General features: G+C 40.1%; 1 protein-coding gene across 5 annotated transcripts in view; it reads right to left on the bottom strand.

Moving 5' to 3' along the window:
• Positions 1–27: 27 nt before the first annotated feature.
• Positions 28–27,681, bottom strand: part of Dcaf8 (DDB1 and CUL4 associated factor 8) — a 47,279-nt gene continuing 19,625 nt past the window's right edge. For all 5 annotated transcript variants that reach the window (XM_078027195.1, XM_078027198.1, XM_078027194.1 and 2 more), the window contains 11 exons: positions 25,472–26,142; positions 23,839–23,979; positions 22,181–22,275; positions 15,486–15,596; positions 10,448–10,520; positions 9,918–9,975; positions 9,292–9,399; positions 7,632–7,762; positions 3,286–3,405; positions 2,750–2,866; positions 28–2,173 (listed from right to left, as the gene is read on the bottom strand). In XM_078027195.1, the coding sequence (XP_077883321.1) occupies positions 2,057–2,173; positions 2,750–2,866; positions 3,286–3,405; positions 7,632–7,762; positions 9,292–9,399; positions 9,918–9,975; positions 10,448–10,520; positions 15,486–15,596; positions 22,181–22,275; positions 23,839–23,979; positions 25,472–26,142 (1,742 nt within the window). In that variant the 3' untranslated portion in view covers positions 28–2,056. The remainder of the gene's footprint in view (positions 2,174–2,749; positions 2,867–3,285; positions 3,406–7,631; positions 7,763–9,291; positions 9,400–9,917; positions 9,976–10,447; positions 10,521–15,485; positions 15,597–22,180; positions 22,276–23,838; positions 23,980–25,471; positions 26,143–27,681) is intronic.

Below are 27,681 nucleotides of genomic sequence, written 5' to 3'. Positions count from 1 at the left end.
GGCCACATATCACACAGAGCAGCAGAGTGTGGGGGAAAGCTTTACTGAGAAAATACAACAAATTCCAGAGTGCATGGTTTTAAGTCCCACCGTATCACTCCACTGGCAATAGGGAGACAAACCACTCAAGTCACTACACATTCCCTACCTCAGGAAGAAAGTGCAATAGCTAACATCGAGTCTGAGAGCTGCTAGGAAAAGGGGCAGGAGGAAGGAATGTCTGGCACTACCATCCTCTCACATTTTCCCCCTCTTCTTCACGGCCTGGTTTAGTAGAATCCAACTGTTCTAGGATGCAGAATTCCTAACTGGATCTTATGGAAATTGGGGGCAGAAAAATAGCAGCAAAAGCAGTTAGGGGCAAGAATTCAAATAGGATTTTCATACTCAGTGACAAGTGATAAGACAGGTGTCCAAACCCTAGCCACCAGAATCCTGTTTTCTTTCTTTTTCTGGGTACTTTGAATTGAACCTGGAGTGCTTTAGTACTGAGCTACATCCCAAATCTATATTTTTTTCCTTTTGAGACAGTGTCTCGATAAATTACTGAGGCTGGCCTTAAATTTAAAATCCTCCTGCCTCAGTCTCCTGAATCACTGGGATTATATAGGCATGCACCACTGTGCCTGGTTAGATTACTGTCTTTCTTGTCCCTAAATCCCAAGATACCAAGAGGTGGACAAAATTTATATAAAGTCAAACCCAAGAAATTTGGTCTTTACTATTTTCATTAGGAAGGGCTGATATGGAGCCGGATTGCTTAAAGAATCATAGCTAAGAGAATGTGTGTATCTTCTGTCATACACAAGATCGGGAGAGAGTAGGCAGTGGGTGGCAGCACCCTTTCTAATGTCACAGGTCTGTCATGTTTTAAAAATAGGCCGGCCTCTGATTTGAAGACCCATCCTGGGAGCTCCCATGAGACTTAAGGAGAGTTAGAGGATCTGAGGCAAGTTTAGAGAAAATGTTTTTCCAACCCCTATATCCAGGCAGAAAAGGGCAGAACTGAGGATCCTTCCATTATTGAGTCTCCTAAAAACCTAAGAGTAAGCCCCAGGCTTTAATGGCCATATATAAAGGGCACGTTAACCATGGGTGTCATTTTGACATCATTACTCTTGCTCATTCTTCCTTTAAGTCCCTTTATTGCATTCATAGAGAATATATAGGTATTTAAACTTTGACAATAATTTTAACTTGATACATCCAAGTTTGACTTGCTTTTTAATATATTTATAGATATAAAATTAGGCCTCTAACAGTGATAGGGACAGGGAGATTGCTGCCACCAAACAATTCTTAAAAAAAAAAAAAATTAAAAAAATAACAGAAGAGGTAATATCCTTCCTATTCTTCTTCCACCTCTGCCCCTCCTCCCACCTCTCTCCAATCTCCTTCACCAGACCTATTTAGGGGGTGATGGGATGAAGAGAAGAGAGTGAAGGATACATAATCAAGTGCAAAACACTGTGATAAGTACAGAGAATGAATGAGGTGGAAAGTGAGAAGTGTGGGATGGTTAAGGGCTCTAAGGACTTCCCAGAAAAACAGGATCCTGGGATAGATTTGCTCAGGGGGAAAACACTGAAACTGTCATAGACTTTAAAAAACAAAGGAAAAAAAAGGTCAAAAACCTAAACCAAAGAGCGAGTGGCACTCCTACCCTCCACTCTGGCCCCTTGGTACTGAACAGCCAGTTGTTGCCCTCACCCCACCCCCACAAAGGAAACAAGGGAGATTAAAAGAAGCCCCATTGCCTATCCTAAACCAGTTAACAAAACGGGCTCCCCACCACCCCCAAAAAAAAGCTTCAGGGAGAGGCCATTTCTGCTGAGTCCTTTGTGCCTCTCCACAGAACCCATTCCAGGGCTCAACTCCCACTCCTAGGTGCTGTCTGCTGGTTCAATCCCCCTCTGATCTGTCCTTCTCTTGGGATGTCTTCTAAACAAAAAGTCCAAAGTGCGTTTCTGCTGAATTTAAGGGCCTGGGACAGGAAAGCAGTGCCCAGGCAGGATCGGGTTGGCAGCCCCAGCCCGCCCCTCTTAGGCATGAGGCCTCAGGATGGCATGCATTGCACCCGGTCGGGGCCCTCCTCCTCGTCCGATGTATCTGAGGAGCTGGGAGACTCGTCAGAGTCCGCGTCTGTGGCCCCAACCCCAGGTTCTCGCCAGCGCTGTGGAATGGGAAAGCCTTGTTAGTACTTTTCCTGATCAAGAACAAGACTGTAAGGTCTTAGCTAGGCCAGGGATCAGCAGTGTTTTCTTAAAGGGCCAAAGAGTAGATATTTCAGACTTGTGGGCCACATGGTCTCTGTCGAAGCTATTCAACTCTGCCACTGTACCATGAAAGCAGTCATAGACAATATGAAGAATGGATGTGGCTGTGTTTCCAATAAAGTTTTATTTACAAAAACTGGCAGTAGGCCAGCTGCCAGTTTGCTGACCCCTGCCTCTTCAAGCATGACAGTAAATACTAAAAAGTACCCTAAGACATTTCTTCTCCACTCCCTTCCCACCCTCCTACCATTGCCCTTATGAAGATAGCATTCTGCATGTGTGGTGAAAGAAGATAGGAGCAGACACCAACCTTTCCTCCGGGGGTTCTGAAGGGAACAGGGGACCAATGGATGGGAAACCCAACCAAGATCACTTGATTCCTCCTTAATTTAGTGAGGAGGTGCACATTGGAACTTTGTAGCCCTCTTAAGAGGGTCACTGCCCTTGGGAGCTCACATCGAACCCCAGCTTACCCGGTGATGGCGTCTCTGTCTCAGGTGATGCATAAGAAACCAGAGCATGTGGCTATCAAACAGGTCAGTGTGGTGTAAGCTATCTTCATCCCGCTCTCGCTTGTTCTTCTTAATCACCTGAAAGCCAAAAGGGTTGGGGTTGGGGACAGTAATGAAATAGGGACCCTGGACCTAATCAAGAAGGTTGGTGTTCCATCCCAATAAAAGCTTCCTTGGGTGCTGTTACACTGAAGTGGAGCCAGATTCAATTAGGAAAGGATATCCTGGGTTCAGCCACTGAGAAGGTGGGAGGCTTTAATACAGAATAATAGTTCCTAAAGATGCTCCCTAACCCATCCTACTATCAACAAGAGGCACCCATAGCTGTCCCCTAGAACAGGACTGCTCCTCCAGAGAGAAGAACAGGAATGTTTGGGGAGGGCATAAGAGTAATGTCCTTAAAGAACTGGGCAGCAAGTCATTCCTTCCTATGGCAATGAAGAATCCTAACAGCATGTGAATAAGTAGAAAGAAAAGTTCTGCAGCCAGCCACTTACATCCTTTAACCCGGTCAGTTCAGTAGAAGCTTCAGCTGTGGGTGCCCAGATCTTCACATCATGGTCTAGGCCACTGGTTGCCAACACTGGCAGATGAGGGTGGGGCTCAAGACAGTTGACCTGGACAGGAGAAAAGGAAAACACAGGCTAAGTGGTATGTGGGAGCAGGGTTTAAAATCCACTACTCACCTTGAGCTTGATTAGAGCTGAAGCAGCTGCTTGAAAGGCAGACCCACCCATCTTGAGCTTAGGCCAAAGGGCCCCAAGGGTGGAGGAGACACTGGACAAACTGAGTTCAAACCAGGCCCCTCTAACATTTCCTTTGCATTAGTCAGTGGTGGGCTTCATTCCTGGACACAGCCCTAGGATTGGGTGAGTGAGTGGCCATGTTTACTGTTGGCTTCACAAGAAGGCTACGAGGTCTGGATGACCTCATTCACTCTACATCCTAAAGGTTCCAATTTGCTTGAGGCTCAAAAAAGAATAACTCAGTGGCTTTCATGAAGTTGCAAATAAATTTTTAAAAATGAAGAAAGCAGTAGCTGCCAGTGAGCCCCCAGAGAAGAGTGAGAAAACAATTATATTCACTTGACACTGTTTACTAACTGGTGGAAGGCAGAGGCTGGGGAAGAGGAGGCTGAGCTGGAGGGGGAATGATAGAGGCTGGGGTCTGATTTCAAATCCTATATATCCCAGGAGACAGCATCCTGCTATCTGCCCTAAGAACACAATAAACTCAGCTATAGGGCAGCACAATATAAATAAAGCAGCTCCCTGGAGCACCCACTGCATCAATTTTAGCTACCCTCTGTATTTTTCACTGATAAGTCTTTAGACTCAGGCAATTTCCTTCTGTCTGAAAGCACCTATGCCCCCTGCTGTCTGATTTGGAAACTTGAGTTTTCCTAACAGGGCAGGGCAGGGCAGGGCAGGGCAGTTCCCATCCCCACAGGAAGAGCTAGTTACAGATCTAGCTTGCTAAAGCATTTTCAGGCTTTTAGTCAGATGAGAAATAGATAAGACACCCTGCTTTGCAGTTGCCCTGCAGTCTAAGAAAATAATAACCCCTGGCAAAAAGCTTCTTTTATGGTTCTCTCTGGACCAATCTCCCCTGCCTTACCTACAGTCAGAGAGCAACTAAGGAGAAGCTAGGGGCCAGCACAGAGAATAAAACTGAACAGCAGATTCCCAACCTTCACTGACTTCCATTTTATAGATAAACAAATGCTCAGAGAATACAATCTAAATCTGAGCCTAAAATTGTGACTGCAGTTAATATCTGGCTCTTTCAGGCAACCGATATGGAGCATAAGGAGGCACTAGAAAAAACTCTATGGCCTGAAAATATTATCAAAAGGTATGTGTCAACTTACACATACAAACCTGAATTCATTCATCCAGCTCCTGATAAACTTTTGCTATAGACCTATGTATACTCTGAGATAGCTGGGCTTCAACAAGTCAGCAAAATTATACAGCTAAGGAAAGCTCAGGGGAGTATTAATATTTAAGACTAGGATAAAGCCAATGGCAAGAGAGGAACAAGAGAATAAATTACATACAGTACCTGAGGTGGAGCCTGTAGGGAAGCCAATAGAGAACTTCTGGACCAGGGACCTGGTCAATTCACCAGACCTGTCTGAATGCCAGAACTTACCTCTCATTAATTCTTGAGCAGAGATAAGAGCTCTGGCCTTAGATGACTGGGCTGGGGGCATGTAGGAAATGGAATAAAGCATCAAAGTGCTCTCGGGAGAGTAAGGAGTTGTCCTTTGAAATTCCCCACCCTTGTCCCTGTGAAGTTGAATGGGAACAAAGAAAGGAACCCAAAATAAGAGTTAGGAGACCTAGGAAAGGTGGACGATGACTTCTCAAATTGCTCCAGTTCTAAGATTCTACTTTGTGATATAGAATTGTTTCACAATCTCCACTGAGGCTGGAGTCTGATAACCTCCATTGCTGGAAGGTTAGGACAAAAAAAAAGAGAGCCAAGGGAGGACCACAGATCATGCAGCTTATACAGAGGCAGGAACAAGTAAGGAAGCTCACTTCAGTGGGCAGTCTCTATTTCTTGTTCTATCTAGTCTCTCATTCTTAAAACCACTAGAACTCAGGCCATCTCAAGTAGATGCTCTCCCCTCCTGAGTTCCTGGATTAATCATCCAATCCTGGTACTGGCTAAACTAAAAGCAAACCGGCCTGCAGAGTGCTTTGGAGAACAAATAAGTGCTGGTCTGGGAGAAGGGCATTCATCCCTTCATCTCTCTGGAATAGAATGCAAGACAATAGTTGATTATCAAGAAAGGATTCACTGGTTCAAGTTTGAGATCAACCATGGCAACTTAGATTCTGTCTCAAGACAAAATAAAAAAGGCTGGGGATGTAGCTCAGTGGTAAGGTGCTCCTGGGTTCAATCCTAGTACCAAAAAGAGGGGTAAAGGTGGGGGAAGGATTCAAGGGTCCCTTTTGATTTCCTTCTGACTACATGCCCATTGAGTAATTTCTCATTAAGACTCCAGTGTGCCAGGTGTTGTGGCATATGCTTATAATCCAAGCAACTTGGGAAGCTGAGGCATGAGGATCACAAGTTCGAGGCCAACCTTAGCAACCAAGCAAGATCCTTAGCAATGTAAAGAGACCCTGTCTCGAAATAAAAACTAAAAGGAATGAAAGAACTGAGATGTGGCTCAGTAATACAGCACCACTGGGTTCAATTCCCAATACCAAAGGAAAAAAAAAAAAGACTCTAGTGTTTTGGATTTGTTAACTACAGATGATAGAAGGGGACCTATGGAAGAGTAGGAAATGAAGCAGGAAAGAAAGGGACACACCTTGTACTTCTAGACTTCTCTCCTCTTGCATTCAGGTTATAGAAGTCCTGTTTTATATTGGTCCCAGGTCTCAAAAAATTAGAGGAAAATCTGAAATATTCTCAGAGCAAGGTAAGAAAAACACAAGAAGGAATGGGATCCTGCTTGCAAGGAACCATTCTAAATTATAAAACTATTCTCTGGTAAACCTCATAAAGTCATGGCTAGGCTCTTTGAAGTTTCCCACGGCTTAGAAAGAATGAAAAGGAAGAAAGTCCAAGCAGTCAGTCTCAATCATTATTTAGAGGCCACAGGTAACCAGACTATCTTGGGTAATTAGTACAACCTAGCCTTTCAATCTGTCTCTTTCCTATCTTCTGTGGTTTAAAAACCTTATAATAGGAAGTTCTAAACTTTTTTCCTCATTCTGGGTCTTAAAAAAGAAAAAGTGACATGGTTAACTAGATATATCTTAAAAGGTAAACCACTCTCCACTCCTTAACTTGATCCTCACTATCTTTTTGCCCTATCTCCACAGAGGCTGCCTGTAAAACTCAAAAGACAGGCAGACTAGACTGTAACATAATCAAGGATTATATAGCAGGCTGCTCATCTACTCTTTTTGAAAAAAAAACATTTTGCCACATTTGCTTTCTCCCTATACATGTACACATTCATTTGAAAGTAGGCGTGACATTTCAACCTTAAATATTTCAACATGTGTCGACTAAGTGTAAAGATATTTTTCTACATAAATATTACCAGATGATATAAATCTAATGTTGGATACCATGTTACTTAATATATAAACCATATATTTATTTTCCCAACTATTCAAAAAATGTTCCTTTGCACTTTTATCTGATCTAGGATAGGGGATGAAACCTGGAGGCATCTTTAACAGTGTATAGGTGGGGTGATGTGCCCTGAACTCTAATGGTCACTCTTCTGGAAAAGGTCCATGCTTAAGCTGGTTGGTACACACCTGAAATTGGAGCCACTTGGGAAATGAGAGACAGTAGGATTGAAAGTCCTTGGCAAGCCTCAACAACTTAGCAAGGCCTTGTCTCAAAAACAAAGCTGGGCAAGGTGGTACACGCCTATAATCCAAGAGGCTGAGACAGGAGGATCTCAAGTTTGAGCAACTTAGTGAGATCCTGTATCATAAACAAGGGCTAGGGATGTGGCCCAGTGGTAAAGTGCCCCTGGGTTAAAACCCCAGCACCAAAAATAAATAAGTAAGTAAGTAAATAAATAAATAAATAGGGTAGAGAGGTGACTCAGTTGTAAAGTGGTGCTGGGGACTGAACCCAGCAATCAAATAAACAAAACTGAAACCAAAACCAAACAAAAACAAAACACAACACAATACCTCTCAGCATCCTCAGACTATGCTGCCTTTTAATTAAATGTAGTTGGCTGGACCTTTAAGACATGATATTAGGTAGCCACAGTGAAAATTCAGAGTCCCTACTAAAACCTACCTTATTGATCTGAAATACTATGGAGCCAGTCGGCTCAGCATACCATACTTACCACACCTCCCTTGTCCCCCTCCATGAACTGAATGATCTGGCAGGATGATTTTTCCCAGAGGAAGATGTGCCCGCAGTCACTACCGCTCACCACAAATTCACTCTTGGGGCCATAGAAATTGACACCTTTTACTGAAATAAATGAGGGAACAAACCACGAGGATTGGCATCAGGCCTATATATATTTCTCACAGAGAAAAATAACTAAATATTCACAAACTCCAAATTAGCTGCAAGCCAAATAATTCCTTTCATCTTTACAAATCAAACCAAAAGATTATGCATGTATAACAGATAATTATAAGAATCACACCAGTTCCAGAGACTACTTATATTCTCTCAATGAGCTCTACAGGGCAGAGGAGTCTCCAATTGCCTAGCAATAGCCTGCCTCATTTATACCCTATCAGGTCTCACTAATGACCTTACCCATCTGAAGCTACATGTGCTAACTCTGCCTATTGCCAGGCAGCATTCACCAATGTTCTAGGATTATCCTTACTATATATTTCATTGGTAATTTGTCAGTGCTTCTTGGGTCACTGGCTGATCTGAGACTGATGAAAGTATATGCCACAATCACCTAACTCATATGAATTATGCTTTCTACCAGGACTCTGAATAACAGGGCTCCACTCTCTAAAATTAGCAAAAGCAGCCAGGAGTCCCAACTACTAAAGCCATCCATACTGGCCATGACGCTGTTACTCTTCCCGTGGGCTGAGATCCAAGTACAGATTTTTCCTTCCCTTCTCATCAGCTCAAAGAAAAAGTAAATGTAACTCCTGCCTCCAAGTCAAATTATGACAGGACTGTTAGGAGTGGTAACATCAAAAGTCAGTGATTCCCCAACTTTTCTGTACATTAGAACGGGAACTTGGGGCTGGGGATGTGGCTCAAGCGGTAGCGTGCTCGCCTGGCATGCGTGCGGCCAGGGTTCGATCCTCAGCACCACATACCAACAAAGATGTTGTGTCCGCCGAAAACTAAAAAATAAATATTAAAAAATTCTCTCTCTCTTTAAAAAAAAAATAAAAATAAAAAAGAACGGGAACTTTACAAAAGTACTAGCACTCAAGTTGCACCCAACACCAATGAAATCAGAACATATGGGAGTGGGCACCAGGCATTGGTACTTGACTATCAGGTGACTCTAATTTGCCCTGAAGTATGGAAACCATAGACACTGAATAAAAAAAGATCAATCTTCACTGCAAATTTAAACTAGGTACTATCACAACTCCTCCTCACTCAAAAAAAAAAAAAAAAAAATTTTCCTCTTCCCTCCCTAGTGGTACAAGCTTATGACCCATTTTAAGTAATTCAGCATCACTGACTAAAGCAGGTTTTCCCTGACTCCTTAACAAGCTCTTGTACCCATTTGGAATTTGCCTAAAAATTTACCTAAAATACAGAGAAAAAGGAAAAAAAAAATAGTAAAGTCTTATGTTCAAACCAATTAGAAGCAACATTACTGCAGTGAAGATGCTCTCAAGCAAAGTGGAGAAAACATGAAAATGCCAGCCCAATGGGATCAACTCTCACTGCAAGGAACCAGAAGCCTATCCCTTAAGTAACTTCATATGTACAAGCTGAATAAAATACTATGGTTCTCCAAGCCAATAGGATTTGGCCACAGAAACCTAGAAAAACAGTCTCACCTGTGGCATTATTTCTGTGGCCCTTATATCTCTTAACATACTGGGCCCCATCACTGTGAGAGGAGTTGAAGAGGTAAATGTCTTCATCATTATAACTGGCCAGGAGCTCTGCCAAGAACAAGAACACAGCAGTGAAGGTAAAGGCTGAAAAATGCAGGAATCAGGAGTTGGGGGTTGGGATGGGGCTTCTTGCCAGTAGTGCCCCCTCCTAATACCCAGGTGTAACACCCATCTTACTCAGTTGGAACAGCAGGCAAGTGAAGTTGTAAGGGCAGACTAGGAACACACTGCCAACCCAGGGGTAGCAGAGGAAGACCTCAGGAAGATCACATCCATTCACTCAGGATGAGACAAAGGCATAAGAACCTGCTCAGGCCAAGTAGCCTGGGCTTCAGGACAGGCCCTGCCAAATATCATCTGCAGCATTCTGCAAATGGTGCCTGGCATCTCCAAGGGTCACTGCTGCATCCTCCCACTATGTGCTCACCATCAGCAACTACTCCCCAGATGCTCCACTTGGAGCTATAGCACAGTGGTGAGCACTGGAGGGCACGTGCCTCACTGGCTCAGCAGCTCTCTAGACAGAGGAGGCATGCCAGCCTAGGAGCTGGGCCCTGCTCACGTACCTGTGCCGTCGTGGCTGTACACAAGACAGGTGATGTTTGCTTTGGACTCACTGTTCACCTGCAATAAGGAGCAGATACTGACTGATGCCCCACCCCCCCATTTGGCATACCATCTTCAGGAACAGGTTTTCCTTCAAACTCCCCTATATCTTCTCCCAGAGAATGAGAGAAAAACAGAGAGACAGATAGGAGTACAACTAATGAAACATGACCACCTCAAAGGCGAAAGTCTTAGGGCCTTGTCTTCTCTCTGCTAGCCATTTATTTCATATACATGGTTTCATTAGGCCTCACCATGATGGTCCAAGGCTGTTACTGTTCTCTCTACTTTCTTGATGAGAAAATAGGCTAACAGAGGTGAACTGACTGCCCAAGATCACAAAGCTGGTAAGTTGGGAAGCCAAGATTCAAATCCAGGTGCATGACTTGAAAATGCAAGCTCTGCTTTTCCCACTATACCAACAAGTTCAAAGGCCGACTTGGGATCAAGTCAGGGAAGCCAGGAGTCACTGGCCCTTCATGAATCTTACCAGGTGATGAGGACAGAATTTCTTGAGTACACCATTGTTCTCATTCTCATCAATTTTCCTCTGGTCATAAATCCTGTAATGGAAGAAGCAATAGAAATGTCAAAACTTACAAGATTATCCCTCAAAGAGCTGCAATTAGTGCAGAAAGCAAATGGATGAAGATAAAGGATATTTTCCCCACCAAACTTCCAGTTCATGCTCTTTTATAAAGATCCTCCATTCCTCAATCCATTTTCAAACCCTAAATCGTTCATGATGGTACTTTCCTCAATTCTACCAGTTTCAACTTTTATATCACTTCCGGCTTATTCCACTGAAACTACTAACATCACAGAGCTTTTAAAATGTATATTACCTATCCCAAAGAGTCTATTACTCCTGGACAGAGATTATGCTGTTTGTAAGTGAAAAGGTCTCTGATTCTTTTTTATTTGGCCAGTTCTCCCTCTCATACCCCACAACAACTATTAGAAAACCACAATTTTCCTCAAGACCTTCTCTCCTTCCTTTATTGCCATCAAGCAAACTACCTTCATCATTCCAACTCTCTCCAATTCAATCTTCATAAATATTTATGGCACATATGTTTCAAGTATTGTGCTAAGTGTGAAAATGCGTTGAGGGAAAAAAAGGCAGATCCAGTCTTTATCCTGATTCAGCAGTCTTCTCTAAATCTCTAAAGATGCTCTTAATCTCATCATCCCCAGGGAACTCGTTTGACTAATTAGTTCCATTTCTCAATCGCTTCTTTCATCACTGTCAAACATTTCTTTTCTACTGTTGCTTTCTCTCTCTTTCCTTCTGCAAATTACTCAAAACAATATAAATTCAATGTTTTCACTTCCTTACTTTTTGTTCACTTCTCAACCCATTCTAATATGGCTTTTACCCTCAATTTACCAATAAACTTCTTACGCTGAAATCTTTAGTAACATAACTGCCAAAGCTAAGAAGACACTTTTCAAAGCTTACTCTCTTGGTCTGACATTGTTCATTACTGCTTCCTTGAAACATCATCCTTCCTTGATAGCCAATCATTCCTCAGTACTGTCCATGAGTTTGTCTTTGTTTATCCCTTAAATGCTGATGTTCCCCTGGGGCTTGGTGTTAAATTCTCATCTGACTCTATACCAGGGAATTTTAACCTGGAGGCTAAAGAATATGTAAACCTCCAGAAACTGCTTATGCGTATTTTTCTTTACTGATGCTTTAAGCACTACTTCCTAAAGACGGATAAATGCCTTAAATCCGTGTTTCCAAATCATACTTAATATGAGCTCCAGACATATATCTACTTAACAAATGGATGTTATAATAGGTTCCCCAAAAGTAAACTCATTCTAAACCTATCCCTTTCCCCTGAATCTTTGAAAATGGAACTATCATAAATGGGAGTGATCAAGCAAGAAATCAGGTACCTTCTCTCCTATATAGCAATTCCTGTCTTGTCAATTTTACTCCCTGGGTATATTTTTAGACAATATTTGCTTTCTTCACCACTTATCATATTTTGCCTAGATAATAGCATTATCCTTCTAATTTCCCTGCTTGAACTGTCATCAGAAGTATGTGTAAAACACTAAATTTTATGTAAATTCCTTGATTGTATCTCCTCAGTGATTTTGTACAACCAACTGAATAAAGTTCAAACTCCTTAGTATGGGTGCCTACCTCTGCTTCAATATTCTACACAATAGCCACATAACTATTTGGGAGGCTAAGACAGGAGGATAGGAAGTTTGAAGCTAGCCTGGGCAACTTAAAGAGGTCCTGTCTCAAAGTATCAAAATGAAAAGGGCTCTGGATGAAGCTCAGTGGTAGAGGGGTTGCCTAGCATGTGTAAGGGCCTGGACTCAACTCCAAGTACCAAAAGAAAAAAAGTGGGGGTGGGGGGTGGGCAGTGGAGGAGGGAGGGAGAGAAATGGAAGGAGAAATAGAGAATTACCCAGGAAATGCTTGATAAATGAACAATAACAAAGCCAGGTGGGTGGCAGGGGGATGGTTACACTATCAATTACAACTCTTTCAGCAGATTTATCAGCTGTTAATCAAATTTGTTTTTCTCTTAACTAAGTTTAAATCAACAGCTCTCAAATATCACTAAGCCATTAAAAGATTCAACAAGTCAGCAAATTAATAAAAAAAATTGAAATACTCAAGCTTCATGGGATGCCTTTTGATAATATGGTAGAATTCTGTGTTCCTCAGTATGTAATGCTTTTTGGCCTTCTACTTTATAGGAATTTTCTTCCCTTTCTCCATTTATTAAGAACCTACTATATCTTATATATGATGATGCTAGACAAGGGTTGGCAAACTTTTGTTTTGTGTTTTTTTGTACTGGGAATTGAACCCAGGGGCATTTTACCACCACTGAACTACATCCCCAGGGTCTTCCTAAATTGCTGAGGCTGGCCTTGAACTTGAGATTCTCCTGTCTTAGCTCTCCCAAGTCACTGGGATTACAGGTATACACCACTGCACCTGATGGCAATTTTTTTTTTTTTAATATTTATTTTTTAGTTCTTGGCGGACACAACTTCTTTGTTGGTATGTGGTGCTGAGGATCGAACCTGGGCCGCACGCATGCCAGGCGAGCGCGCTACCACTTGAGCCACATCCCCAGCCCGGCAATTTTTTTTTTAAAGAGTAGAAAGTAAAAAGTGGTATTAGAGATTGAAACCAAGGGAACTTTACACTGACCTATATCCCCAGCCATTTGTATTTTGAGACACAGTTTTCCTAAATTGCCGAGATTGGCCTTGAACTTGTGATTTTCCTGCCTTAGCCTCCTGAGTTGCTGGGCTTATAAGTGTGTGCCAATGTGCCCAGCTGTCCAGGATTCTTGAACAAGGTAAAGTAATCTCTCATGTGTTTTTAAAAATATTATCCCCATGATTTCTTATTAATACAATTTATTTTAAAATACATTTACAAAATGTTGTCTGATTTCAAAAGGAAGATGATGCTTTTTAACTACCATAAAGAAAGCAGTCATTCCTATAATCCCAGTGGTTTGGGAGGCTGAGGCTCTAAGAAACTTGGTGAGACCCTGTCTCAAAATAAAATATAAAAATGGCTAGGAATATTGCTCAGTGGTTAAGTGCTAGTTCAATCCCTGGTACAAATTTAAAAAAAAATAAAATAAAAGAAGAAGAAAGCAAAGTCATTCATTTTTCTAGTGATACTGCCTCTTCTCTTTTTCAAATTGACAATCTCAAATAAATATAGTTAAAATAAAAACTGGAGAGGGATGGGTACAGTTTCCTACTAAAGGTCAGAAGGAAGCTAACTGGAGGTTGAACCCATGATGCCTGCTTTCCTTAGAATATTGCCTCAATAGTCAGGGTTTCAACAAATGCTCATAGGAACAAAGATTATCTCTACAGATAGAGAAAATGGTTCAGAATAGTAGGAGCCAAAACCCCTCAGTTCACACCTAGGGTTTTCAAGTCAAACTATTTCTAAATCCCAAACCAATATACAAAACTGCAAGTGCAATGGCAATTTATTTATGAAAATGGTAGCAGTAGGGCACAGTGGCTCTTGCCTATAATCCCAGCAATTTGGGAGGCTGAGGTGGGAGATTGCAAGTATGAGGGCCTCAGAAACCTGTCTCAGTTCAAAGCCAGTCTCAGCTACTCACCGAGACTTTGTCTCAGGATAAAATATAAAAAGGGCTGGGGATGTAGCTCAGTGGTTCAATTCCTAGTACGGAGGGGGGGGGAGGTGGGATACAAAGGACCATGTAATACATGAACAGATGTTCAACACCATTAGCAATTATACAAATTCAAATCAAAACTACACTGAGATTTTTTTCTCACACCAGTCAGAATGGCTGTCATCAAGAATACAAATAATAAGTGTTGGGGAGGAGGTGGAAAAAAAGGAATACTTTTGTACTGTTGGAGGAACTGCAAATTAATACAACCATGACTGAAATCAATATGGAGGTTCCTCAAAAAATTAATCATGGAACTACCATATGACCCAGTTAAACCACTCCTCGGTATTTATCTTAAAAATTAAAAGTCATCATTCTACAGTGACGCATGCATACCCAGGTTTAGTAGCACATTTCATAACAGTCAAACTACGGAACCAGCCTAGGTCTCTATCAACTAATGAATGTTTTATATACACAATGGAGTTTTATTCAGCCATAAAGAAAAATGAAATCATATCATTTGCAGGAGAATAGATGGAATAAAGACCATTATGTTGAGCAAAATAAATCAAACTCAGAACGTCAAGGGTTGTATGTTTTCTCTCATATGCAGAAATTAGAGAGGATAAAGAAAAAAAGAAAGATGGTGGTGGATCTCATGATAATGAGAGGGACATCAGTAAAGAAAAGGGATGAGAAGCAGGGAGGGAAGAGATAAGTGTTGGGGAGTGATATTGGCCAAATTATATGGTTATATTATGCACATGCACAAATATGCAACAACAAATCCAAACATTATGCACACTTACACTTATAATGCACCAATAAAAAATGTGGAAAAAATTAAAACAATAACAACAAAAGACTGTCTCAAAAAAAAAAAAAAAAAAGGCTAGAGATGAAGTTCAGTGGTAAAGTACTCCTGGGTTCAATCCCCAGTACCAAAAAAGGAAAAAGAAAATGGTAGAAAATTCACTAAAACAGCACCTGCTGGAAATTAGGTCTTAATTACTAGTGAAGAACTTGATCAATTTATCAGGTTTCTTTAAAACATGCAAAGTCATCTATATAACAGGAAAAGCCATCTCTCAGAGACTGTTTACATTAAGGAACAGAACAGCAGCTCAGAAGGTGCTTAAGCATTCTGGAAGAGGATAAAAATTAAAAATGGTGGTAAATGAACTTCTAGGCATTTCACACTTCACCATTCTGAATACATGGCAATAGGTTCACAAATTTGACACATTAAGAATGGTCTCTCCTTTTATTTTTAAAAAACTGCAATAAATCCTACAGATTTTTTTTTTTTTTAAAGACAATGTGCCAGAGTCTCAAACTCTCAAAAACACAGAAAAGCAATAGACTCACCTTACAAATTGATCTCGTCCACCTACTGCAAACTGGTGGGTATTGGCAGGATTCACATAGATTGTATACAGCCCCACTTTCTTCTCTTTCTCTTTTGTCACCACCAGTTTCCTGTAAGAGTAGAAAAATACACAACATTTTAGTCTCCATAAGATCTAGATGGGGGCTGGGGATGTGGCTCAAGCGGTAGCAAGCTCGCCTGGCATGCGTGCGGCCCGGGTTCGATCCTCAGCACCACATACCAACAAAGATGTTGTGTCCGCCGAGAACTAAAAAAATAAATATTAAAAATTCTCTCTCTCTCACACTCTCTCTCTCTCACTCTCTCTTAAAAAAAAAAAAAAAAAGATCTAGATGGTCATGACAAATGAGAGCCAAGATGACAATATAGGCATGGCTAATAAGAAAACGAAAATATTCTCATCTGGAAAGAAAAATTATTTTTGTTTGTCTTAGACAATGAAAAATGAAAAAGCAAAAATATTCACTACATGCTACTTTGAAGATGGGAAAAATATTTAGTAAAATTTTTTCTTGTGTTGCTTAAGAAATGTAAGTTAAAGGTATATGCTCTTCAGGAAGTCCAACACAATAACAACCAGTCATTAAAGGATGTTACCCATACAGTTCCCTCCTCTATTTGTAAATACTGTATATCTTCCCAATCACCTGGAGAGGAGTGGAGAAAAATTTACAGAAACACTGGGTTAAAAAATAACTTTAGGTCAGAGGGCGTCTTCCAGATTCTGGAAAAATGCCACTTAAAACCTAGCTTTAAAGCCAAGCACAGTGGTGCACACATGTAATCTCAGCTGCTGGGGAGACTGAGGCAGGAGGATCTTGAGTTCAAAGCCAGCCTCAGGAGAAGTTGAGACCCTGTCTCTAAATAAAATATAAGATAGGGCTGGGGATGTGGCTCAATGATCAAGTGCCCCTGAATTCAATTCCTGGTACCTGCCCCCCCCCCAAAAAAAACCCCTAGCTTTTAAAAATATATACTAAGGGGCTGGGGTTGTGGCTCAGTGGTAGAGAGCTTGACTAGCATGTGTGAGGCACTGGGTTTGAATAAAATAAAGGTCCATCAACATCTAAACACACACACACACACACACACACACACACACACACACACACACACAGCTGGGTACAACAGCACATGCCTGTAATCCCAAATACTTGGGAGGCTGAGGCAGGAGGATGGCAAGTCCAAGGCCAATCAGGGCTTAGCAAGACACTGTCTCAAAATAAAAATCAAAAAGCTGGGAATGTAGAACTCAGTGGCAAGAATACTCATGTGTGAAGCCCTGGGTTCAATCCTCAGCATTAAAAAACAACAACAACAAAAAAAAAAAAAAAAAAAAAAAACCACATACTTAAAAAAAGCTATAGTTTTCTAACCTAGAGGTATGCCAAAAGAAAGCAGAAGAGAACATTCTTATGAAGATAGCTCTTTGTAAGGCTGAGAAAACGCTTTCAAATTATCCTGGTTGTAACACAAGACAGGTGAGTGATAGGAGGGCAAAGAGCCTCGGGGAAACCACAGAAAGTTCAGAAGCTTAGTGAGGAGAATCTGGCTTAACAACGACAATTTATCCCAGCCTAAAGGTGGCAATATGAATACTCTTCTCATATCTAAGTGTCCAGTGAAATCTGACACCATGGAGATTAATAAATTTACAAGTAAGACATCAAGAAACTATAGAAAGGGGCTTAGCTTTAATTTTGATGCTATGGAAACAGGAAAAAATATAACCATGACAATGAGTTTCTTTATAAAGAATCAATTTTAGCATCCTCTCTACATAGTCAAAGTCAGTTCAGCTCTAGGCAAAGTAGAGAGATTGTGATTTTAAAATCTCTGTAGTTTTCCATTAAAAGAAAGTATACAAAAAAAATTATATACAAAAAATCCTCCATGCCAACTTCACAGACACAAAAAATGCATGATATAAGCAAGTGTTTAGGTACTAGCTGAACACATGAAAACAGCTTGAATTTTTTGACTGAGACCTTCACAATTCAGCCTTCCACCTCATTCCAGCCTGTAAAACTATTTCTTAACTATTTCTTAACTCCTAAAGCAAAAAACGTTTAAAACACTCTTATGCCTCCAATCTAGAACCTGGGCCTCCTTCTAATCCAGTTTCTCCAATGTACCAGGACGTAGCACCCGCCTGTAATCCCAGTGACTCAAGAGGCTAAGGCAGGAGGACTGCAAATTTGAAACCAGCCTCAGAAACTTAGTGAGACCCTCAGCAATTCAGTAATTCCCCATCTCAAAAAAAAAAAAAAGGAGCTGGGGTTGTGGCTTAGTGGTAGAGTGCTCGTCTAGCATGCATGAGGCAGCACCTCATAAATGTAAAATGAAGATATTGTGTCCACCTAAAACTTAAGAATATTAAAAAAAAATTAAAATAAAATAAAAAAGGACTGGAGATGTAGCTCAGTGGTAAAATACCCTGGGTTTAATCCCTAGGACCAAGGAGGGGGGAAAAAAGTTTTTCCAATTTTCCCTCTTTACTTTCCATGCTGCCTACCATTGTTTGTGCTCTCAGCCAGATTTTCTGCCTATATCACTTTATTTCAAATTCAATAATCTGCCAAATTCATTTACACTAGCCATTATTTCAACCATTCCTGTGGCTGAATAGTAGTTTCCCTCTGAACCTGATCTACAGGATAAAATCTCATTATTCTTCAAAAAAAAATATATACAGTAGATCAAATAAATTTATTATCATTTTTTTGGTATCTGTACCCTTACCCTCTCCTTGAATATGTAGATATACAGACCCAAATAGATATGCATGTGTATATATATATGTGTGTACATATACACACACACACACACACAATTAAATATCCATTTTTACGCATTTGGTAAAAAATTAAGCATATTCTTCTACAGCACCCTTTATAAAGAGAGAGAGAAAGAGAATTTTTTAAATTCTGCTACTGTCTCGTTGTCATCAAAAAATGACAACCTTAGAACTGGCAACAACAAATATTCAAGAGATTAAATGTTCTTCTCAAAGTTAGATAACTACAAAACTACTACAGATGCTCCTGAATTTACAGTGGAGTTATAGCCTAAAAAATCCACCATAAATTGAAAATGCATTTAACAAAATAACATACTCTTTGATCCGTCTATCACTTCTACTTATAGGAATGTCCCTTCTGCTATTAATAAAGTGCATAAAGGAGTATGTTACACAGGTATTTACTGCAGCATTATTTGCAATAGAATAAGATGGAAAATTATTTACATACCTAACCATTAGCCATACCATCAAATATTAAGAAACCAATAAAAAGACAGTTCTAGATGTATGAATAGGGATTGGCTTACAAGTTATATGATTAAGTATAAAAAGGGTGCTGTAGGGGCTGGGGATGTGGCTCAAGCGATAACGCGCTTACCTGGCATGCGCGGGACGCTGGGTTCGATCCTCAGAACCACATAAAAATAAAGATGTTGTGTCCACCAAAAACTATCAATAAATATTTAAAAAATTCTCTCTCTCTCTCTCTCTTTATAAAGGGTGCTGTAGAAGAATATGCTTAATTTTTTACCAAATGCGTAAAAATGGATATTTATATGTGTGTGTGTGTATATATATATACACACACACACACGCATGTCTATTTGGGTCTGTATATCTATATATTCAAATGTATTCAAATTCATTATTTGTTGAAGGAAAAAAAAAGGAAAAGATCAAAATTTCAAGTTTTAAAGTGTAGTTTCTACTAAATCTATATCATTTTCACACCATCATAATGCTGAAAAATCATTAAGTCAAACCATCATAAGTTGGGGATCATCTGTCCTAGAGGGCAAAGCCCTTGACACTCAAGCTTACTCCCTTCCACTCTGTAAATTTTTTTTTTTTTTTGCGGGGGGTCGTGGGATACTGGAGATTAAACCCAGGGTACTTTACCACTGAGCTACACCCCCAGCACTTTTTGTTTATTTTGAGACAGGGTCTCACTAAGTTGATGAGGTTGGCCTTGTGCCTCAGCCTCCTGAGTAACTGGGATAACAGGCCTGTGCCACCACACAGCTCCCCTTCCACTATATACCCAGCACCATTTCCCAAACTTCGTCTTCTTAAGGGTATACGAATAACCAGCATATCCTTTTCCTAAGCCTGAAGCATTTCCGTCATTTAAGCAGCTATTGAGATTCTATTTTCCAGACAACTTTTTTAAGATATCTCTTTAAAAATAGAAGCATTGACATCCCTTTTCTAATATTAGTACTGAACTATGAAATTGTTATAATTTTTAAATCTAAAAAGACAATAAATAATCTAGGTATCAATCAACAAGGCAGTGATGAAGTAAACAGTGGTGTACCAATGTTATGACACATATGCCATGTTTAAAAATTAGGTAGGCTGAAGTATAGAGATTCCTCAAAAATCTAGGGATGGAACCACCATATGACCCAGCTATCCTCCTTGGTATTTTTCCAAAAGATCTAAAATTAAAACACTACAGCAATACAGCCACCTCAATGTATATAGCAGTACAATTCACAATTGTTAAATTATAGAATTAACCAGATGCCTGTCAAAAGATGAATGGATTAAGAAATTGTGGTGTATGTGTATGTGTGTGTGTATGATGGAGCTCTACTCAGCCATAAAAAATAATGAAACTGCTGGGCATGGTGGCACACACCTGTAATCCCAGTGGCTTGGAAGGCAGAGGCAGGAGGATCCCAAGTTCAAAGCCAGCTCAGCAATTTAGCAAGGCCCTAAGTAACTTGACAAAATCCCATCTCAAAATTAAAAAAAAAAAAAAAAAAAAGGCTAGAAATGAATGTGGCTCAGTGATTCAGTGCTCCTAGGTTCAATCCCTACTAAAAAAAAAAAAAAAAGAAAGAAAGAAAGAAAGAAAGGAAAAAACAAGTCAAGGCATTTGTCAGTAAATGGATGGAAATGGAAAATATCATGCTAAGTGAAATAAGCCAAACTCAGAATCTCAAAGGTTGAATATTTTCTCTTATATATGGATGTTAGAGTAAAATAAAGAAAAGAGGAGGGAAGAATAGGATAACAAAGAACCCATCAAACAGAAATTAATAGATGAGCGAAAGGAAGTCTAGTAGAGGAAAAAGAGTGGGAAAGGTAAAGGAGGAGGGGAGGGAAAAGGGGGAAATCATGAACTAAAATCAATTTCCTTGGATGTATGAATGTGTCAGGATGAACCCAACTACTATGTGTAACTATAAAGCTCTTAAAAAAAGAAATTAAATAGGCTTTTGCTCAGGAGACTGAAGCAGGAGGATTGCAAGTTCAAGGCCACCCACAGCAATTTAGTGAAACCCTTATCAATTCAGCAAGACCCTGTCTCAAAATAAAATTCAAAGTATTATGGATATAGCTCAGTGTTGAAGTTCCTAGTACCACACACAAAAATAAATGAAATTTAAAATTAAGTAGGCTTTTATAGCCCGACACACACCTCCAAAATACATTATAATGTTAAAAAAGCAAATTGCAAAAGTATACATGTATGCATACATATAATTATCCCATTTATGGAGGATAGTATATATTTGTGTACCTAGATATGTATATCCAGGTACATAAATATATACAAAAGGGTCTGGAAATGTTTTCAAAATTACTAACAAGTCGGGGCTTGTGGTATATATATGTATGTGTATGTGTGTGTGTGTGTGTATATATATATATATAAGATGTGGCTCAGCGGTAGAGCGCTTGCCTAGTATGTGTGAAACCCTGGGTTCGATCCTCAGCACCACATAAAAATAAATAAAGGTATTGTGTCCAACTACAACTAAAAAATAAATATTTTTTAAAAATTACTAACAGTGGTTATCAATAGCTGCACAAATGGGGGATACACAAGAAGCATTAATATTTTGTCTATAAATCTCTTAAAATGTATCTGCTTATTAAGTCAGGGTAGATATTATTATATTTGTAAAAATAAAGAAACTGAGGTTCAAAAATATTACATAGGTCATAACTAGTAGGGCCTGAGTTAAGATTTGAACTAGGACAGGTCTACCTATATCCAAACAAGATGCTGTGCTTTTTTCTATGGTATCACAGAATTAAAATAATTTATACGTAAATTATGTGTCTCAAATTCATGTACAAATGAGCTGTGGTATGTCAGAACTCTACCATAGCTACCAATATATTTTTCAAGGTCTATCTTATGATTCTCTATAATATAAACTGAACTGAAAATTTATATGATCCTGTCTCTCTAAACTAATATGTAATGCTTCTTATAAATAAGATGAATGGCACCTAAGTGGCTGGAAAGGATGAGTTCAAGTTATTAAAGCCCACATATAAAAAACACCATCTGAGAAATGAAAGCAAACTGCTGAGAAACAGGCCTAAAAAGTAAGGAATTCTAAACCTTAAACTATCTCTTACCATAGACACGAAGGTATTATTCTGATGGACCTGAGAGCTGAGCATTATTGGGACACATGAAATATTTTCAAGTCCAGGCTGGGCCTATGGCTCAGTGGTAGAGCGCTTGTCTAGCATGTGTGAGACACTGGGTTCAATACTCAGCACCACATATAAATAAATTAAATAAAAGCATTCTGTCCATCTTACAACTAAAAATATTTTTTAAAAAAGAAATATTTTCAAGGCCAAGGAATGGAATTTTATAAATATTATTGCTATACTCACGAAGCTGGCCGATCTTGTCTCAGGTCAATAGTGAAGACAACTGCATCTTCACCTGCAGACAGGAACGTACAGGGAGAGTCTGGTTCCAGGGCCAACTGAAGGAGACAAAGGAAAAGGGATAAGGTTTCTAAAGCTCAGAATTATAGTTAGGCTAGTTCCCACTCTTTTACTTTTAGGAAGAGCTGCATATAAAATGTCTCAGCAAGAGAAATGTCTACCTTTTTCTATTATAAAATCCTAGGAAGGGAGATAACTTAAGCCCCACTCTTTTTTTTTTTAATATTTATTTTTTAGTTGGACACAATATTTTAAGTGGTGCTGAGGATCAAACCCAGGGCCTTGAACGTGCTAGGCAAGCACTCTAATGCTGAGCCCTCAACCCCAGCCCCCCACCCACTCTTATTCTGTGAACTATTCACAGTCTGCTTATTCTATACAACTCAAAAAAGACAGATGATTTGCAATTTTAACTAAGTCCCAAAGGATCTAAATAGAGATACCAAAGGAGAATATCAGTCTTTTTTAAAAGTTCATTCTCAAAAATCAATTTCATGGGCTGGGGTTGTAGCTCAGTGGTAGAGCACTTGCCTAGCACATATGAGGTACTGGGTTCAATCCTCAGCACCATGTAAAAGTAAATAAATAAGGTATTGCCATCTATAACTAAAAAAATATTTTTTAAAAAAATCAATTCTATGCCTTCAGATATGGAGAAACATGGCAATCAAGTTCTCTTCTTTTTCCAAGCTTCATTCCCTACATCCTAGTTCTAAAAAGTAGTTATCTAGTGGATTGGGGAAAGGTTTAAGAAATAGGTGATTTTCACGTTTCCTGAAGCATCTGAATTGGAAAAGGATGCTATATATTAGGGTTTGAAAGAAGAGAGTACAATCTTTTTTTTTTTTTTAAACCATCCTCTTTTGATGACATAGAAAAACACAATACCTACCCTGAGACTGGACAGCTCTTAGTTCCTTACTAGCTACCACCGTGACCATTTGGCCTATATTCACAGCTCTAAATGTGGCTTCCAGAAATAGTGCAACTTATGAGTCTGAGTTGTAAGCAGAGAAGCTGGAGCTCTAACATTTGAGGAACCAACTACTAGCACTCTGGGACTGTTAGAAATGTTCTAAAAACAATCAGAATAACCTTAAGGGATTGGGAAAGCACAAGACCTCAAGGATCTCCAAATCAACCATAGCTCAGCTTAGCAGATATAATCAACGGAATGCTATAAGTATGTGATCTGACCAGAATGCTATAAGTATGTGATCTGGCTTGGGTTGTTTTTTTTTTTTGCTCCCTTCTTAACCAATCTTAGCACTAAAAAAGGTGAGGCAGATGACCATAACAAAAGGAACACAATGGGTAGAGAAAAGGGTGATAATGGCTGATATCCATAAAGAATTTGGAATTAAAAAAAAAAATTTTTTTTTTTCACTATTCTGTGCAGTTCTAGGGAGTTAACCCAGGGTGCTCTATCACCAAGTTGCATTGATAACCCTTTTTATTTTGAAAAAGGGTCTTGCTAAGTTGACTAGGTTGGACTTGAACTTGAGATCCTCTTGCCTCAACTTCCCAAGTAGCTGGAATCACAGGCATGTGCTACCATATCTAGCTTACACTCACAAACTTTGGAGTAAGGACGTTCTTACCTTATGGGATGCTCCCTTGTGCTGGGCCACACGCTTTGTATTCTTGCAGCACTGTGTGGCAGACAGTTCTGCTACCCGAACCTGCCCATCCCGGGCACACATCGCCAGGGTGGAATCACCACTATTGGGAAGGAATTTGGCCTGGAATATTAAGAATTAAAAAAATATATATATATACATAAGAAAAAATTTGAAAAGACGAATATAAGAGGAAAAAAATGAGATGATGACCCAAGTTCACACATTTTTCTTGCATGAAAGCTAGATGTAGCTTCCCCCCCCCCCTTTTTTTTTTTTTTGGGGGGTACTAGAGATTAAAGCCAGGTATGCTTTACCACTGAATTTTGCTCCCAGCCTTTTTTAACATTTTTTTTTCCTTTTGAAATGCTGGGGATTGAATCCAGGACATTGTGTATGCTATGCAAGCATCTCAGACTCCGCTACCCCCTTTTAAAAAAAAATTTTGAGACAGGGTCTTGTGAAGTTGCTGAGGGTTTCACTAAGTTGCCCATGCTGGCTTTGAACTTGGGCGATCTTGCTTTAAGTGGCTGGGATTATAGACGTGCACCACTGTGCCTGGTGCTTTTCTATTCATACAGCTGAATAAACCTAATTTCATCTAGGAGTTAAAGAAGAGTGATAGAAAAAACCTCCTCTGATGTAAAGGGAAATTTCAGTTGACTCTGTAAGGGTGAGATAGTACATGATTAAAAGCTCATGTGAGGGGCTAGGGATGTGGCTCAAGCGGTAGCGCGCTCGCCTGGCATGCGTGCGGCCCGGGTTCGATACTCAGCACCACATACAAACAAAGATGTTGTGTCCGCCGAAAACTAAAAAATAAATATTAAAATTCTCTCTCTCTCTCTAAAAAAAAAAAAAAAAAATAAGCTCATGTGAATTAGAATGTACCTAATAAAAGAAAGTAAGAAATATTCAGAAAGCAAACAAATTTTGCCACAAAGGAAAAGGAAATTATGAAATACAGGGAAAAAGAAAAAGAACAAATTTATGAATGAAGAGCTAATATTAATATGGAGGATGGGGCAAAGGAGTAAAATCTCCAAGGAATAATAACAATCTTGGCTAGTTTCTAGCAAATGTTATTAAGTATTAGCCATGGTTCTAAGTGCTTAGCTTCCATTGTTTTTGCTACTTTTTTTTTTTTTTATAGTGCTGGGGCTAGAACCCCGAGCCTCACACATTCTAGCCAAGAACTCTACCACCAAACTACACTCCTAGCCTATCAACTGTTATTTAATCCTCATAATTCTTTCTGCTCTCAGTTCCATCTTACAAGTTAAATAACTTGCTCAGCTTCACATAGTCATTACATGTTAGGGCCAGAATTTGAATCTAGGCAGTTTGGTTCAAGAGTCCATGCTCTTAATACTACATTACCTTCTACCATAGCATCTATAATATCTTCCTGATGAGTTCCAAGAACCTATAATGAAACTTCTGATGCTTACATGCAAGGAAATAAAAAGTTATCATGGGCCTTCAGTGTCATTAAGGAAACCAATGTAGGGTCCTGATGTCTAATTCCTACCAAAACTCACTTTCAGCTTCCACTCTAAGCAGCAACTCAGATTTGTCTGATTCTCTCAATTGCTATTATGAATCCTTGCCTCACCTGAAAGACATTACTTTTGTGGCCACTCTCGAAGTCCAGTACTGGCTGCCGCCGTACCCAATCCCACACTACCACCTTCAGGTCATCGCTGCCACTGGCCAGCCAGGTGCCGCGCTGGTTAAAGTGCAGGGTATTGACACAACCAGTATGGCCCTCAAGCCCATGCTGCAGGCGGAACCTCTGTACAAAGACTCTTGCCCCACAGGCTTCATACACAAAGCGGGCACTTGAACCCAGCTCCCGTTCCCGAAGGGCAGGGAGGGCCTGCCATCGAGGTCGGGGCAGGGCTGTTGTCTCTGAGGATACCCAGTCCTCCAAGGCCCGCTCATCGTCTGATGAGTCCTGGTCACGGTTAGCTCGCTTGCGTTGTACACGGCGCCGAGGTTGTTCTTCTTCCTCTTCTTCTTCCTCTTCCTCTTCCTCTGAGCGGTCATGAACTCGGTTTTCATCATTGATGGAGTAATGGCCAGTGTCCTCCATGCTGTCAGAGTCCTTTTCTTCACCTGAGCTTTCTGTGTCTGTGCCCCGACTTTCTGTACTGGTGCGATTGGGGCCACCATCATCCCCAGTCAAGCTTAAACTCAGGTCTGAGGCCTCTACTTCAATGCCTGAGGATGTCTCTCTTCCCTCTTCAGCTCCAGACATCTCCTCTGGACTGCTAGACAGGCTTCCTGCACATTGATGAAGAATCAATAGGTGAGAGGCAAAAATAAGGAAACAGGATTAGCATAGTTATCAGAGGGATTTCCCACTGTAAGAAACCATTACATCAAAAGACTAAGAAACAAACTTCAGTTGAAGTGTTTCCATTATAAATGCTTATAAAGAGTACTTCTGAGAGGAAATCTTATTAAGAACAGAAATTGAAAAAATTAAGATCAAAGCAACACACACATACCACATACGTGAACTTCAATAAAAGCAAAGAACTACAGGACAATCTATAATAAGTTCTTGAGAGGCTAAGCTTTGGCATATTATACAAAAGTGTGCCTGATGCAACCACTTAGGCACTGTCCTGTTGGACAGACATCCATTAGTTGCAGCAAATAATTAGACTGTCTATAAGAAAATCTCCAGCTGGGTACAGTGGCACACACCTGTAATCCCAGGGACTTAGGAGACGGAGGCAGAAGAATTCCAAATTGGAGGCTTGTCTGGGTAACACTAGTAAGACATGTCTTAAAATAAAACAATAAAAAAGGGCTGGGGATGTAGCTCAGTGGCAGAGTGTTTGCTTAACATGCATGAGGCCCTGGTTTAATTCCCAGTATCCCTGAAACAAAAAAAAGTTGTTAAGAGGGTTGGGAGTATGGGTCAGCAGTAGAGCACCTGCCTAGCCACGTGCAAGGCCCTGGGTTTGATCATCAGCACCACATAAAAATAAATAAAATAAAGGTATTGTGTCCAACTACAACTAAAAAAGAAATATTTCCTCAGATGACTACAAATTTTATCTTGCCAGACCTAAAACTTGTTAGGGGAAGACAGATCAGCTGTTGACTCCAATATGATGTGTAATATTCCAATAATGATGTTTAGGGATTTAAAACTGGAGCACCTTACTGACTAGCCATCTGGCTTAGGGCAGTAATTTGTGAAGATCCTTGAAGAAATGGAACTTCTAGACAAAATCCAGTACATAAAACACATAACAATACAAGTGCTTTGTTTTGATGGAAGGATGGGTGACATAGAAGCACCTCAACTGAGAGCACAGTGTGAAAACCAACTGGGATAGGAGTTGGAGCGAAAAGGGAAAAATAACAGAACCACATTTGCTGAGACTGTTACATATGCTCCAGCAACTCAGCAAGGCCCTAAACAACTGAGCAAGACCCTGTCTCAAAATAAAAAAAATTAAAAGGGCTGGGCATGTGCCTCAGTGGTAAAGAACCCCTGGGTTTAATTCCCACTACCCTCCAATCCTTCAAAAGTGAGAGAGATATAGTTTGAAATGCAATTGGAGCTTGAGCTGGGAAGGGCTAAGAAGGGATTAAAACCACCACACCTAACAAGTATGTGGGGAGAGGAAAAATAAAACACCAAAACTCTTAGAAATTTTTAATATTAACAAATTCAGACTCTGAAAGTCCTATCACATTAATATAAACGCCAGAATGTATTACACACTCAGCAACAAGGCCACAACTGTCAATGATCATGATCTAGTTCAGGAGTTGGCAAATTTCTTCTGTAAAGGGCCAGAC

Source organism: Ictidomys tridecemlineatus, chromosome 11 (genome assembly GCF_052094955.1).
Source record: "Ictidomys tridecemlineatus isolate mIctTri1 chromosome 11, mIctTri1.hap1, whole genome shotgun sequence".
Taxonomy (NCBI): domain Eukaryota; kingdom Metazoa; phylum Chordata; class Mammalia; order Rodentia; family Sciuridae; genus Ictidomys; species Ictidomys tridecemlineatus.
Note: the sequence above shows the minus strand (reverse complement) of the source record. Positions and strands in the feature narration are given on the sequence as shown.